The 14,561-nt window shown below is 38.7% G+C and overlaps 1 protein-coding gene and 1 pseudogene across 7 annotated transcripts in view; one reads left to right on the plus strand and one right to left on the minus strand.

Annotated features, from left to right (window-relative positions):
- Window positions 1-14,561, minus strand: part of RHOT1 (ras homolog family member T1) — a 78,870-nt gene that overhangs the window by 45,880 nt on the left and 18,429 nt on the right. For 4 of the 7 annotated variants that reach the window (XM_006890927.1, XM_006890928.1, XM_006890929.1 and 1 more), the window contains exons 2-3: window positions 7,971-8,029; window positions 6,246-6,327 (exon numbers count right to left, since the gene is read on the minus strand). In XM_006890927.1, coding sequence (XP_006890989.1) covers window positions 6,246-6,327; window positions 7,971-8,029 — 141 coding nt within the window. Of the gene's footprint in view, window positions 1-6,245; window positions 6,328-7,970; window positions 8,030-9,073; window positions 9,090-14,561 lie in introns of those variants that run through there. The other 3 variants (XM_006890931.1, XM_006890932.1, XM_006890933.1) reach the window with 1 other exon arrangement.
- LOC102844773 lies at window positions 10,048-11,715 on the plus strand (annotated as a pseudogene).

Genomic DNA, 14,561 nt, shown 5'->3' on the forward strand with positions numbered 1-14,561 from the left:
TATGAATTTTGAGAAACAATGATATAGAAAGGCGGTCGCTGTGAGCTGTGCTTGACTCAACAGCAATCAACAACAACAGGAACGAAAGTGGAACATGGAGATGAAGAGTCTCTTTCTAGCATATACATCTCGCTAGAACTAGTCTCAAAGAATGGGTGTACGTGTACATTCACATGTGCAGGAAAACCTGCATGACAGAACTAGAATGAAGCAGCACAGAACAAACCAATTCATCAACTTAAATCATTGTGGGTCAAATATTATCTAAGAAAAATGCCTATCATTTGTGAAAAATTAACATGATAAATGAGTTCTATGATAGTTTAAGGGAACTCTAGTGACATGGTCCATAGGGAGTCAGCACTGCTAACCCAAAGGCCACACCTCTCTGAGGTTTAAATTCATCATGGCTCTGTGAGAGAAAGACAGGCAACCTCTTCTTGTGTGACTTACAGCCTCTGAAAACCCAATGAGGTCAGTTATGAGTTGGCGCCAATTATATAGCAAAAATTTTTAGTGTTTGTATTTATGTAATTTTATATTATGCTAAGTAACTGACTATATTTTTACATATGCACTGTCCAGTAGAAATAAATACAATGTGAGTAATGCAAAATTTTTCAACAGTCAACCTAAGAAGAAAAAAAGTAAAATTCATTTTTATTTAAGCCAAAGTATCACAAATATTTTCCTCAAAAGGCATTAAATAAAAAACCTGAGATATTGCCACCACAGAATAAAGGTAAACAACCCAATTGAAAAATGGGCACAGGATATGAACAGACACTTCGCCAAAGAAGATATTCAGATGGAGAACAAAGAAATGAAGAAGGGTTCAAAATCCTTAGCTCTAAGAGAGATGCAAATCAAAACAACTGGTTCACATCAGTATGAACAGCAAGGTTTACAGAGCAATAAACAACAAATGTTGGTGAGGTTGTGGAGAGACTGGAACCTTTATTCACTGTAGACAGGAATGTAAAATGGTGCAACCACTATGGAAGGCAGTATGGTGCTTTCTTTCTCAAAAAGTTGGAAAAGAAACCAGAACTTCTACCCAAGCAGATATATTCCCACCCATGTTTATTGCTGCTTTGTTCACAATAGCAAAGCGTTGGAAACAGCCCAAGTCCAATCAACAAAAGAATGGATAGAGATATATATATTTCATTCACACAATGAAATATTACGCAGCACTGAGAAAAACAAAGAACTCATGAAATACACAAAATGGGTGACCACGGAGGACATTATGCTGAGTGAAATATCTCAGTCACAAAAAGACAAATACTGTTTAATGCCACTGTTATTAGAACAGGACTGATATGAGGATTGGGGGGAAACAAAGAAAAGATAAATAATGTACACGGCAAGAAACAGAACTTTATAAAAAGAACTTATGAGTATTATATAGGTATTATACAGGTATTATTAGCATGACAAGAGTCTAGAATAAGAGTTGCAAGGTAAAGTGGTTCGGGGAGATGGGCGGATTATATAACAAGGAAAGAACATTTTTTCCAAAGAGAACAGGGAGGTAAATGTGCAACAATGAATGAATGGAAATCCAAGCTCCTTATAAACTTTCCTTAAAATCTAAAAAAAAATCTAAAAATTTGAGATATTTTACTTTCTTTTTTACATATTAAGTATAGTTGTGTTTTAAACTTGCAGCCCATTTCAATTAATGTTAACCACATTTCAAGCACTCAAGGGTTACAGCTAGTGTAAATGCAGTTCCAGTTTTTCAGGGTTTTGGGTGTTTTGTTTTTAATATATAAACTACCAGTTTAGTGGGGGAAAGTACTATTGCTATATGCATGGGGGTTTTTTGTTGTGGTGGGTTGGCCTTTTTTTAAAACTGATTTATACAGTTCAGATAAATTGGTTTTTCATACCTGATCCCATTTCTTCACACCACCCCCTTTACCCATTAAATTGTGCAATCCTATAATTAACATGCCCTCACCCATCCTCAGCCCTCTGTTCCCCTCTTCATCCCCTGCTAGATCCTTACACTCATTCTAAAATAATGGTATTATACAGTATTTGTCCTTATGGGACTGAGTTCACTTAATATAATGCTCTCCAGTACCGCCGAAGTTAGGTAGTAATTTATAAAATCATTGTTTCTGTGGGCTGCATAGCATTCCATTGTGTGAATGTACTATAATTTCTCAATCCATTCGATTGTGGTTAGTCATTTGGGCTGTTTTCATGTTCTTGTGATGGTCAATAAATAATGCATGGTTTTTAAAGGGAAAATGCCAAGATACTGAATAGCAGAAAAATTTTAACTCATAAGTGATAGAGATGTGCCTTTTAATACTATATAATGGTAAGCAAGCTCACAACTACTATTATACTATTTGGAACAGAAGCTGAAAAAGTCTAAACCTAGAATACAGTTAAAGTATAAATGTCCAACTCTGCATATCATTTTGTTGTTGCTATGCACCATTATGTTATTATGTTGTTGTGCATCACTGAGTTGGAACTAACTTAAATATGAACATCCTTTCTTTGGCTAATTTCAAATGGATGGCATTGAAAAAAGAAAAATATTTGAGATAAGTATGAGTGTGCATGCATTTCTTTGGCTACTTTCAAATGGATGACACTGAAAAAATATGAACAGCCAATGGGTTTTTAGAAACTGTTAATCACATATGAAGAGATTGCTCATTTTCATCGCTTGGAGCAGCTGGTGGTTTTGAACCATCTGCCTTGGCAGAGCCTGTTAATAAAATTGACCCTCAATTTCTCTTTGCAAACGTGTCAATGTAAGAATAATGATAAATATTCACTTTTTAAAGATTAATTACAATTTATCTGTCAGTTTGCCATACTGTGGTGGCTTGCAGGTTGGAGTGATGCTGGGAGTCATACTACAGGTATTTCAGACACCAGTGAAATAATAAAAACTCAAAAACTCAAAGAATAGTATCAGAACCCTGACGGAACAAGAATGAAGAAACATCATCTCCACAGGTCGGAAGGTGCTCAAAATATGAATGGAGAAGAATTGCCTCCTACTTTAAGGACAAAAAAGAAGTAAAGCTTTCACCCAGTGAAGGATCTTCATTTTGCTGATGTGTCAAGGCTCAAAATGAGGAGAAACAGCTGCCAACATTCATTAATCACTGGAATGTGGAATGTATAAAGTATGGATCTAGGAAATTGGAAACTTGTTGAAAATGAAATAGAAAATACAAAGATTGACATCCTAGGCATTATGAGTTGAAATAGACTGGTATTGGCCATTCTGAATCAGAAAATCATACGATCTACTATGCAGGAAAAGCCAAATCAAAAACAACTGAGGTCTCATTAATTTAAAACAAAACAAAAAACCAAACAACCAACCCTGCAAGAGCTAACTTGAAGTACAATACTGTCTGTATGCACACAAGGAAGTCTTAGTCACATAACTATTATTCAAATACAGATACCAATCATTAAAGCTAAAGATGAAAAATATTTAGGATTTCTACCAACATCTGCAGTCTGAAACTGACTGATCATGCAAGCAAGATGCATTAACCATACTGATCACTGGAATGCAAAAGTAGAAAACAAAGAAGAACTGATGGTTGGAAAATATGGCCTTGGTGACAGAAATGAGGCCAGAGATCATATGACAGAATTTTGTACAATGAACCCTTTATTCATTGCAAATACTATTTTTAAAAAAAAGACAAAAACAATGACTACATACATACACAGGAATTAAATTGACTACATCTATGGAAAGAGACAGTGAAAAAGCTCAGTATCAGCCATCAGAACAAGGCCTAGAGACAACTATGGAACAGACCATCAATTACTAATATTCAAGTTCAAATTTAATATGAAGAAAATGAAAACAATTCCACAAGAGCCAAAATATGGCCTTGAGTTTATCCTGCCTGAATTTAAAAGTCATCAAAAGGAAGAGATCTGCTACACGGAACACTAATCACCAAAAACCAGATGAGTTGTGGAATGACATCAAAGATATCATTCAGGAAGAAACAAAAGGGCATTAAAAAGACATGAAAGAAAGACAAGACTAAGATAGATGTGAGACAAGACTTTGAAACTTGCTAACATAGAGAAACTAAAAGAAAAGGCAGAAATGATTAAATAAGAGCCAAACAAAGATTTCAAATGGTAGCTCAAGAAGACAAACCAAAGTACTATAATCAAATATGCAAAGACCCAGGGTTAGAAAACCAAAAGGAAAAATCTGCATTTCACAATCTGAGAGACTAGAAAAACAAATTCAAGCCTTGAGTCTGAACACTGGAGACTTCTATGGGCAAAATATTGATTGATGCAGGAAGCAGCACATGATCAAGAAGTCCAAGCTACACCAAAGGGATTGGCAGAAAATAAGGCTCCAGAAATTAATGGAATTAACAAGTGACGTAGGTCAGTAATCAAATGAAGTCCTGGATATGCTCACTAATCTAGGACAAGAAATTTGGAGAAAAAAATACAAAAAAAAAAAGAAATTTGGAAGAAGCTAGCTGACTGGCTGAAAGAGATCCCTATGTATGCCCATTTCAAAAACAGGTGACCTGATAGAGTATGGAAATAATACCAACATTATATACTAGTAAAACCTAGCTAAAGAAGTAGTACATCAGAGAAGAACTGCCAGAAATTCAGGTTGAATTCCCAAGAGGCCATGGAATGAGGGCTATTACTGCTGATGTCTGAGGGTCTTGGCTAAAAGCAGAGAATATCAGAAAGATGTTTATTTGTGTATACTGACAAAGGTATTCAACACTGGCAAAGGCATTCAACTGTATGGGTCATAATACACTACAGATAACATTAATAAGAACGGAATTCCACAATATTTAATTGTGCTCATGAGAAACTTGGACATAGTCTGAAAAGCAGTCACTCCAACAGAACAAGGAGATACTACATGGTTTAAAATCAGGAAAGCTGTACACACCAGTTCTACCCTTTCTCCATATTTATTCAATATATACACTAAGCAAACAATTTGAAAAGCTGGATTTGTGAAGAAAATGGACTGGAAGAAGATTCAACAACCTACATTCATGCATATGACAAAACCTAGATTTTGAAGAAGATTTGAAGCATTCACTGAAGAGGAAAGACCATAACCTTCAGTATGGATTACAGGTCCACCTAAAGAAAATAAGTCCTCACCAGAGAATTAATAGGCAGTATCATGAAAAACAGAGAATGGATTCAAGTTGTTAAGGATTTCCTTTTACTAGGCTCCACAATCAAGACCCATGATAGCAATAGTCAAGAAATCAAAAGACATGTTGCACTGGGAAAATCTGCTGTCAAGGACTTCTCTAGAGTGCTGAAGAGTAAGAATGTCTGTTTAAAGACTAAGGAGCACCTGATTCAAGACATGGTATTTTTAAATGCTCCATATGCATGAGAAAGGTGGACAATGAGTAATAAAGAATGAAGAAGAACTGATGCCTTTAAATTGTGGTACTGATGAAGAGTACTGAATATCCCATGGACTGCCAGCAGAACAGACAAATAAGCTTTGAAGGAAATGCAGTCTCCTTAGAGGCAAGGATGGTGAAACTTGGTCTCACATACTTTGGGCATGTTGTCAGGAGAGGCATTATGCTTGAAAAAGTAAAGAGTCAGTGAAGAAAAACCCTAAACAAGATGGATTTGTACAGTGACAGAAATAGAGTGCTTGAGTAGGACAGAGATTATGAGATGGTGCAGGATCTGTTGTTAATAGTGTGATTATGAGTTGAAGCTAAATGGACAGCACCTAAGAACAATAACAACAGTGATTAATAGCACAATGGTTAAAGTGCTCAGTTGCAAACCATAAAGTGGATGGCTCAAATCCAGCAGTGGCTCTGTGGAAGAAAAGTGGTTACCTGCCACAAGGATTGTAACGGAAGAAATCCTATGAGGCAGTTCTACTTTGTCACAGATGGCTGCTATGAGTTGGAAATGAGTCACGACCAATGCAATGAGTCCGAATCGATACCACAGTCCACAATAATGGTGACTTTTCTACTACTAGTCTTTTATCATTATTTCTTTTTCATTATTATGAAAGTCAACAATTTAGGGATAGAGAACTGCCAGAAACTGAGGCTCTGGCTCGGGTGGAGAAGTGGTCAGGACATAAAAAAATGAGGTTAAGAATAGTAAATTATAATTTCCTGCTAAAGAGAAATGATCACATCTTTGGACAATTTTTTTCAAGCACAGTATTCTTTATGAGAAAAATTCATTACCTGAATAATCTACAATGTGTGTTGGAACTCTCTCAGGAGTAACATCAGCTGGAATGGTGATTTCTTCTGCTCGGGGAGGAACCTTGATTTGTAAACAAATATAGAAAAAGAAAATGCTTTAGATATCACCACACTTGTTAATACATTCTATAAGTTTGTTTATACTTCTGGGAATTTGTAATATTTAATGTTTATTTTGGCATTTTACCACAGATAAAATACATACTAAACCCATTATGCATATTTATGGAAGGTATATTATGCACTATATTTTAGATTTGACAAAGCCTAAAGTACTGTTTTAATTAGTTTGTAATTCCAAACAATACATTTTGAAGATTCAAGACAAAGAAATTTTGTAAATGAGTAGCTATGTTCATTTAAAATAATCTCCAAATGAATCAACAAATTGTCAAAGTCCAATTCTCTAGAAGATAATTAATTGGTTACATAAGCCTCATACTTCATGACTCTAAACATCTTAGGAAGATTGCTATGATGATGATTTTTCTATCAACTGGAACCCCCTTACCATACCCAAAAGAATTTTGCTAAAATAATTCTAAGCAAAGTTAAAACATTACAAAAAACTCCTTTTAAAATTAATTTTGTTGATTCCATAAATTATACATGAAAGCCCATTTCTTCATTACTTAATTATCCCACTTCCTAGGAAAAAAGCCAAAGGAAACAATAAATGTTAAATTAGTTGTAAAACGTTGAAAACACTAACATATGATACATCAAATTGGTGAACATTACACTTATACAGATAATGCTATCTCAATATAAAGCGTAAATGCAAGCTGTGACACTTAATACCTATCATGTGAATGAAGGAATAAATAGAAATCTTTTCCTTCCCATCTGCACTGATTTCCCACCCTAAACAATATCCTAACTTCACATATGGCCTTAGCTAGCAGTTTCTGCACTGGGACTTCCAGATGAAAATGTATGTATTTCCAATAATAATAAAATCACCTTACTTTCGGTGAAATTTCATTAGTAAGCTCATCTCATTTGAAATCCACAATAATCCTTTGAGGTATGCAAAGCGGCAATAAATTAGCTTCTCATTTGTAACATGTGGCTGGTAGATAATTTTAATGGTTTTCACACACATTTACCAATGGTCTGAGGAAATGCCTCGGAGATCTAGGGATTTAGGCAGCGTCAGGTGGTTGGCAAGCAGGGACCAGATATTACACTCCAACTTCAAATAAAGAAACCCTCATCTGTCTTATAAATTGGGCTTATGAGTAATATTTTTTAAAAAGGGCTGCACAGCTCAGATGATCTCTAAGTTTTGTTTAGCTTCCATTTTACAGCTAGACAACTAAGGCGGGAGGTGACAAATATCCTAACCAAGGTCAAATGTAGGACATCAAACAGACTTAGCTGATCTCCGGGAGTCCTGATGACACAGGGATTAAGTGTGAACAACAGATGAGTGGTTCAAACCCATTCAGTGAGAGAAATGTAACAAACACAGCCTTAGTAATGCTACGGGCTAGTTCTACTCTGTCGTACTGCATCACTGAGTCAAAGGTGACTCATTCTGCCCCTTATACTGTATTTCAGAGATGACATAAATCAGCTAAGAAAAAAAATTTTTTTTCATAAAGTCACAACTGTCAGAAGGAAATATATACAAAAGGGGAAGACATTTCATTTTTAACTCTAATTTTATAAAACTTCATAGATGAAGAAGAAATTGTTTACCTCTTCTGGGAATTCTTCACTGACCAGTGACATAATCAATGATGTCTTCCCAACTCTAGCTGTGAAAACAAAATCATCTACATAAGCTCAAAATCAGCAGTATCCAAATTAACAAGATTTAGTCAAACCCAAGGTTACTGCTGCACTATTTACAACAGCAAAGACATGGAAGCAAGCTAAGTGGTCATACAATGGTACAGTCATATAATGGAATACAACTCAGCACTGAAAAACAATGAACTTGTAAAACATTACCCAACATGGGGGACCTTGGAGGACATGATGCTGAGTGAAATATCTCAGCCACAAAAGGACAAATAGTGCATAACATCACTGTTATAAAGCAGGTCTGATTATGAGAAGGAGAATAGGGTAAGATTGGATAGATGGTGACCACTGCATTGAAACAGATGAAGGAAAGAACTGTTTACAATAGCCCGGAATAAGACTTATATCATTGAAAAGAGGACTAGGGTTGGTGGTGGTGTCAGTACTTGGGCAACAATGGATAATTTTTTTTTTTTTATGAACTGGGGAGGGGGGAAGGGAAAGAATGAATGAAAATCTAACTTCTCTGTAAACTTTTGTCAAAATCACAATTAAAATTTTATTTTAAAAAAAGATTAGTATAATAATGAGAAACATCCTATTTGTTTTCTTAGAAAAATGATGTATGTTCCAACATGACTTGTAAACTCATAACATACAAAAAAGAACAAGGTGGGGAAAAATTGGATTGCTTGAATGAACATTTTAAAAAAATGATGTATATATGCTGTTTTCTAAAAGTTAACTAAACAAAATATTCTCTAATAAAAGTTTAATAAATTATCTCCAAAAAATAATTAATCCATCTAGTTCTCATTAACAGAATATCCAAATGTCTATTTCTCTAGATCCTTACATTCTCTGCCCCCTACCTCCACCCCAGTATCATATTTAAAAGTAGAGGAGTTTCTGGGTAATAGAAAAACTCACAATACACTCTACTCTTATATAAGAAGATGGAAGTTGGAGTCCACTCAGAAGAACCTCAAAAGAAAGGTCTAATAACTAACCTATATCCAAAAGCCCAGTTGCTGAAAACCAGCCCATAGATACACATGGATCACCAACAATTAGAATCTCCTACAGCAAATGTAAAAAGGTAAAAATAAAAACCTTTCTTGTTGTATTTTCTGCTCTTGTCATTTTTGTACAAATCTTTAAAATCTTAATCCTTATTATGAACTGTAATTCCTATTTTCATCACTTTCTGATCACATAGGTTACTACTTACTGTTCAACTGCTTTAGCAAAAAAAATCTTTTTGTGATCCTAGACAAAAACAGTCCATTTGCCTATTAATCTGTAATAACAGAAAATTAGTCATATAAAGTCTAAAAGCTAACAAAAAAGAAATGGCCAAAAGAAAAGTGGGCCAGAAACACAAGTTCTGGAAAAGTAATGAATGGAACAAAAGACTGAGAATATTGGTCAAAACATCTAAGAGGGTGTCCTGTGAACAACTGAGTATTGCTGTGGAGTGACAGATTAGATGGTTTCCCAAATGTCTGGTAGCTCTGATAGCTACAGATCTTTCAGGCTTACCTGAGAAGACTTGTGCCTTTTTTCAAGTGGCTTGAAATAAGGTAACATTTCAAGGAGTTCCACTAAAATCTTGTGAATCTAATGACTTCTCTACCTTCCCTAAAAAGTTTTTAGATGAGAAACCCAGAGCTGACAGTGTTTTTTCTCAGTCTCTCTTAAAAATAAGTTATGGGGCAAGGAGAGAGGAAATTGTGCAACAATGAATGAATACTTAAAAAAAAGAAATTTACCTGAGGGAGGGAAAAAAAGAGGGAATGTGCAACAATGAATGAAGGAAACTCCAATTTTTCTGTAAACTTTCGTTAGTAATTTATTTTTTAAAAAAATTTTGGGAACGTAAATGGATCGAGCGGGCCGGCGGCCATTTTGTGAGGCTGTGGAGGAGGTGTTGACTTCGGCCTTCTGCGGGAACCGCTCGGGCTGGGGCTGTCTGCCTCGGGTCGGAGGCCCTCGTGCGGCGGGTAACCCGGGTCTAGGTTCGGGTACCGCGCAGCTCTCCCCGATGGCCCGTTGCGTGACCTTGGTTCAGCTGTCCATTTCCTGTGACCACCTCATTGACAAAGACATCGGCTCCAAATCAGACCGGCTCTGCGTCCTTTTACAGGATGTGGGAGGAGGTAACTGGACCGAGCTGGGTCGGACTGAACGAATACGGAATTGCTCAAGCCCTGAGTTCTCCAAGACCCTGCAGCTTGAATATCACTTTGAAACTGTTCAAAAGCTCCGCTTTGGCATCTATGACACAGACAACAAGACACCCGAGCTGGGGGATGATGACTTCCTAAGGGGAGCTGAGTGTTCCCTGGGTCAGATTGTGTCCAATTGACTCTACCCTTAATGCTGAAGGCTGGAAAACCTGCTGGGCAAGGGACTATCACAGTAAGGAAGAACTTAGTAAAAGATGAGGTCTCGGCTCAAGAGTTGAAGGACAAAAAAAAAAAAAAAGAGTTGAAGGACAATCGTGTAGTGACTATGGAGGTGGAGGCCAGAAACCTAGGTAAGAAGGACTTCCTAGGAAAATCAGATCCATTCTTGGAGTTCTTTCGCCAGGATAATGGGAAATGGCATCTGACATACAGATCTGAGGTAATTAAGAATAACTTGAACCCTTCATGGAAACGCTTTTCAGTCCCCCTTCAGCACTTCTGTGGGGGAGACCCCAGCATGCCCATCCAGGTGCGATGTTCGGACTATGACAGTGATGGCTCACGTGACCTCATTGGCACTTTCAACACCACCTTGACACAGCTGCAGTTAGTTCCAGCTAACTTTGAATGCATCCACCCAGAGAAACAGCAGAAGAAGAAAAGCTACAAGAACTCTGGAACTATCTGTGTCAAGACTTGCCAGGTAGAAGCAGACTATTCTTTCTTGGACTATGTGATGGGAGGCTGCCAAATCAACTTCACTGTAGGTGTGGACTTCACTGGCTCAAATGGAGACCCCTCCTCACCTGACTCCCTGCACTACCTAAGCCCAACAGGTGTCAATGAGTACCTCACAGCACTGTGGAGTGTGGGCTCTGTGGTTCAGGACTATGATACAGACAAGCTGTTCCCAGCATTTGGATTTGGAGCTCAGGTGCCCCCTAACTGGCAGGTCTCCCATGAATTTGCCTTAAACTTCAACCCCAGTAACCCATATTGTTCAGGCATTCAGGGTATTGTGGATGCCTACCTTGCCCCAAATTCGCCTTTATGGCCCTACCAATTTTGCACCCATCATCAACCACGTAGCCAGGTTTGCTGCTCAGGCCACGCATCAGAGGACTGCTTCGCAATACTTGGTGCTGCTGCTGCTGACCGATGGTGCTGTGACTGATGTGGAAGCCACCCGTGAGGCTGTAGTACGAGCTTCAAACCTGCCCATGTCAGTTATCATTGTGGGTGTAGGCGGTGCCGACTTCGAGGCCATGGAACAGCTGGATGCTGATGGTAGGCCCCTACGTACATGCTCTGGGGAGGCAGCTGCCCGCGACATAGTGCAATTTGTACCCTACTGCCGCTTCCAAAATGCCCCCCGGGAGGCACTGGCTCAGACTGTGCTTGCAGAAGTGCCTGCACAACTGGTCTCTTACTTTAAGACCCAAGGTTGGGCTCCCGTTAAGCCACTTCCAGGCCCAGCTAAGGACCCTTCACAAGCTGCCCAGGTCTAGCTTCCCTTCGAGGCTAAACTATAGGCAGCCATCAGTCCTGTGTCCCCAAAGACCTTTTATATACCCTGTTGCTAGCATTTTATATTTTGAGCGTGTGTGTGTACACCGTCAAATCAGATCTGACTGGTACAGGAGGAGATTGCCCCTTTTACAGCAGAGCATCTGGTGGATTTGAACCGTGTGCCTCTGGGACTGTAGTGCAACTTCTTGCCACTAGGCCACCAGAGCTCCCTTACATTTTATATTTTATACTTTTATACTTGCTCTTGCTTTTTGCTGCTCTTGATCCTTGGTCTTGTGGCTTTCATTCAATAGAAATCAAAGAAAATTTAAAAAAAAATTTATTATTTTGTGTGTGTGTACTGTTAAATTGGATCTGAGTGGATTGTCTCACCTCCTCTAGCAGAGCATCTGGTGGATTCAAACCGGATACCTCTGGGATTGCAGTGCAGCTTCTTGCCACTAGGCCACGAGAACTCCCGTCATTAAGATAATATTTTTTTTAAAAAATAGTAAGTTACACACCTAAGTGAATAATCCATCTCCCAATGACCAAGCCAATGCTCTTTCTGATGCTACACTTTAAAATACACTGTAAAAATAACTTAATAATACAAGAACGTGGTCCTAAAGTCAGCAAGCAGTGCATATACAAATACTAAAGAGTTAATAATTCACTGATTCACTGGTGACTAAGTCAGGTCTGACTCAGCGGCTTTTAAAATATTTTTTTTTGAGAAAATTTCAGACATACAGAAAAACTGCAAAGTAATACAAAGAATTCATGTCTATTCTTTGCCCAAATCTTCCAAATGTAAACATTTTACTACATTTGCATTATCACTGTCTGATCATCATCTACCAGTCTACTTTTCTAAAGCCATCTTACAGAAACATTGCCGCTTTGCCCCTAAAAATGGACACTCTCATGTAACCACACAATGCATTATCAAGATAGTAATATCAATATAATACTATTATCTGACCTACAGACTTTCATGCACATTCAATTCACTGTTCCACATTCAAATCTGTTCCATTATTACTCTTTTTTGGCTGAGTAAAGTGTACTTTATTGATGGTACATAACAAGATGGGATCTCCAACCCCTCCCTTTCTCAGGGGACTGGATGGAAACTGTGTTAAGGATGTGAGATTCTCAGTGTGTAGGAGAATCAAGTTGGGGCAAGGACTCCCCAGCAGCTGAGGGTCTCTCTCTCTTCTAGTGATGTTGCTGGAGCTGCTGTTCCAAGGGGCTCTTACTCTTTGGAGGCCATGTAAACCATCAGGTCAAGCACCAGGTTGCTGTAGCCAAATTCACTGTTATACCAGGAAATGAGTTTGACAAAGTGGTTGTACAGGGCAATGCCAGCCCAAGCATCAAAGGTGGAAGAGTGGGTGTCACTATTAAAGTCACAGGAGACAACCTGGTCTTCAGTGTATCCCAGGATTCCCTTGAGGGGCCCTTCTGATGCCTGCTTTACTACTTTCTTGATGTCATCATATTTGGCAGCTTCCTACAGACGGCAGGTCAGGTCCACAACTGACACAATCGAGGTGGGGACATGGAAAGCCATGCCGGTAAGCTTCCCATTCAGTTCAGGGATAACCTTGCCCATGGCTTTGGCAGCTCCACAGCCATCACGCCACAGCTTTCCAAAGGGACCATCCACAGTCTTCTGGGTGGCAGTGATGGCATGGACTGTGGTCATGATCCCACTACGATGCCGAAGTTGTCACTGATGACCTTGGCCAGGTGAGCCAAGCAGTTGGTGGTGCAGAAGGCATTGCTGACAATCTTGAGAGAGTTGTCATACTTTTCATGGTTCACGCCCATCACAAACATGAGGCCACTGGCAGAAGGAGCAGAGATGATTAACCGTTTGGCACCATCCTTTAAGTGAGCCCCAGTGTTCTCCAAGGTTGTGAAGGCACCAGTGGACTCCACAACATACTCAGCACCAACATAGCCCACTTGATGTTGGCGAGATCTCACTCCTGGAAGATAGTGATGGCTTTCCTACTGATGACCAGCTTCCCATTCTCAACCTTGACAGTGCCATTGAACTAGCCATGGGTGGAATCATATTGGAACATATTGACCATGTAGTTGAGGTCAATGAAGGGGTCATTGATGGCAACAGCATCCGCTTTATTAAAGGCAGCCCTGGTGACCAGGCGCACAGTGTGACCATATCCATTTACTTCAACCTTCACCATAGTGTCTCAGGGATGAGAGGGCAATCTGTGGATTGGCAAGGAGCAGAGAGCCTTCACTATTATTCTTTTAAAAAAATTTAAATCCCCTCTGGCCTAGGAGCCAATCCGGTATCAAACATTTTATTTGGTTGTCATGCCTCTTCATTCCTCTTTTTTTTTATTAATTTCAATGAACATTTACAGAGATTTTGGCATTCACTGTTGCACTTTTCTCCCCACCCCACCCCCAGTTCGCTCTTCTCTTTGTTTTTTTATTTTTATTTTTATTATTTTTGTGTGTGTGTACCGTCAAATGAGATCTGACTGGTACAGGAGGAGATTGTCCCTCCTTCCCCGGCAGAGCACCTGGTGGATTCGAATTGTGCGCCTCTGGGATTGTAGTTGCAGCTCCTTACCACTAGGCCACCAGAGCTCCCCTTTGCTCTTCTCTTTGAAAAGTAAAAGAAAAATTCCTTCATTGGTATACAATCCTACCGCACCCCACCCCAACCCTGAGCATATTCCACTCTACAATCTTCATTCTGAGCTCTTATGATAATCATAATGCCCTAAAATATACTGCTTTTAAACTGTTCTCTCCCTCAACGGTTTTAATGCAGTATACATAATTCATCCAGTTTTTCTCA

Source organism: Elephantulus edwardii, unplaced genomic scaffold (genome assembly GCF_000299155.1).
Source record: "Elephantulus edwardii isolate Elephantulus edwardi_28Jun2011 unplaced genomic scaffold, EleEdw1.0 scaffold00094, whole genome shotgun sequence".
Lineage (NCBI taxonomy): Eukaryota > Metazoa > Chordata > Mammalia > Macroscelidea > Macroscelididae > Elephantulus > Elephantulus edwardii.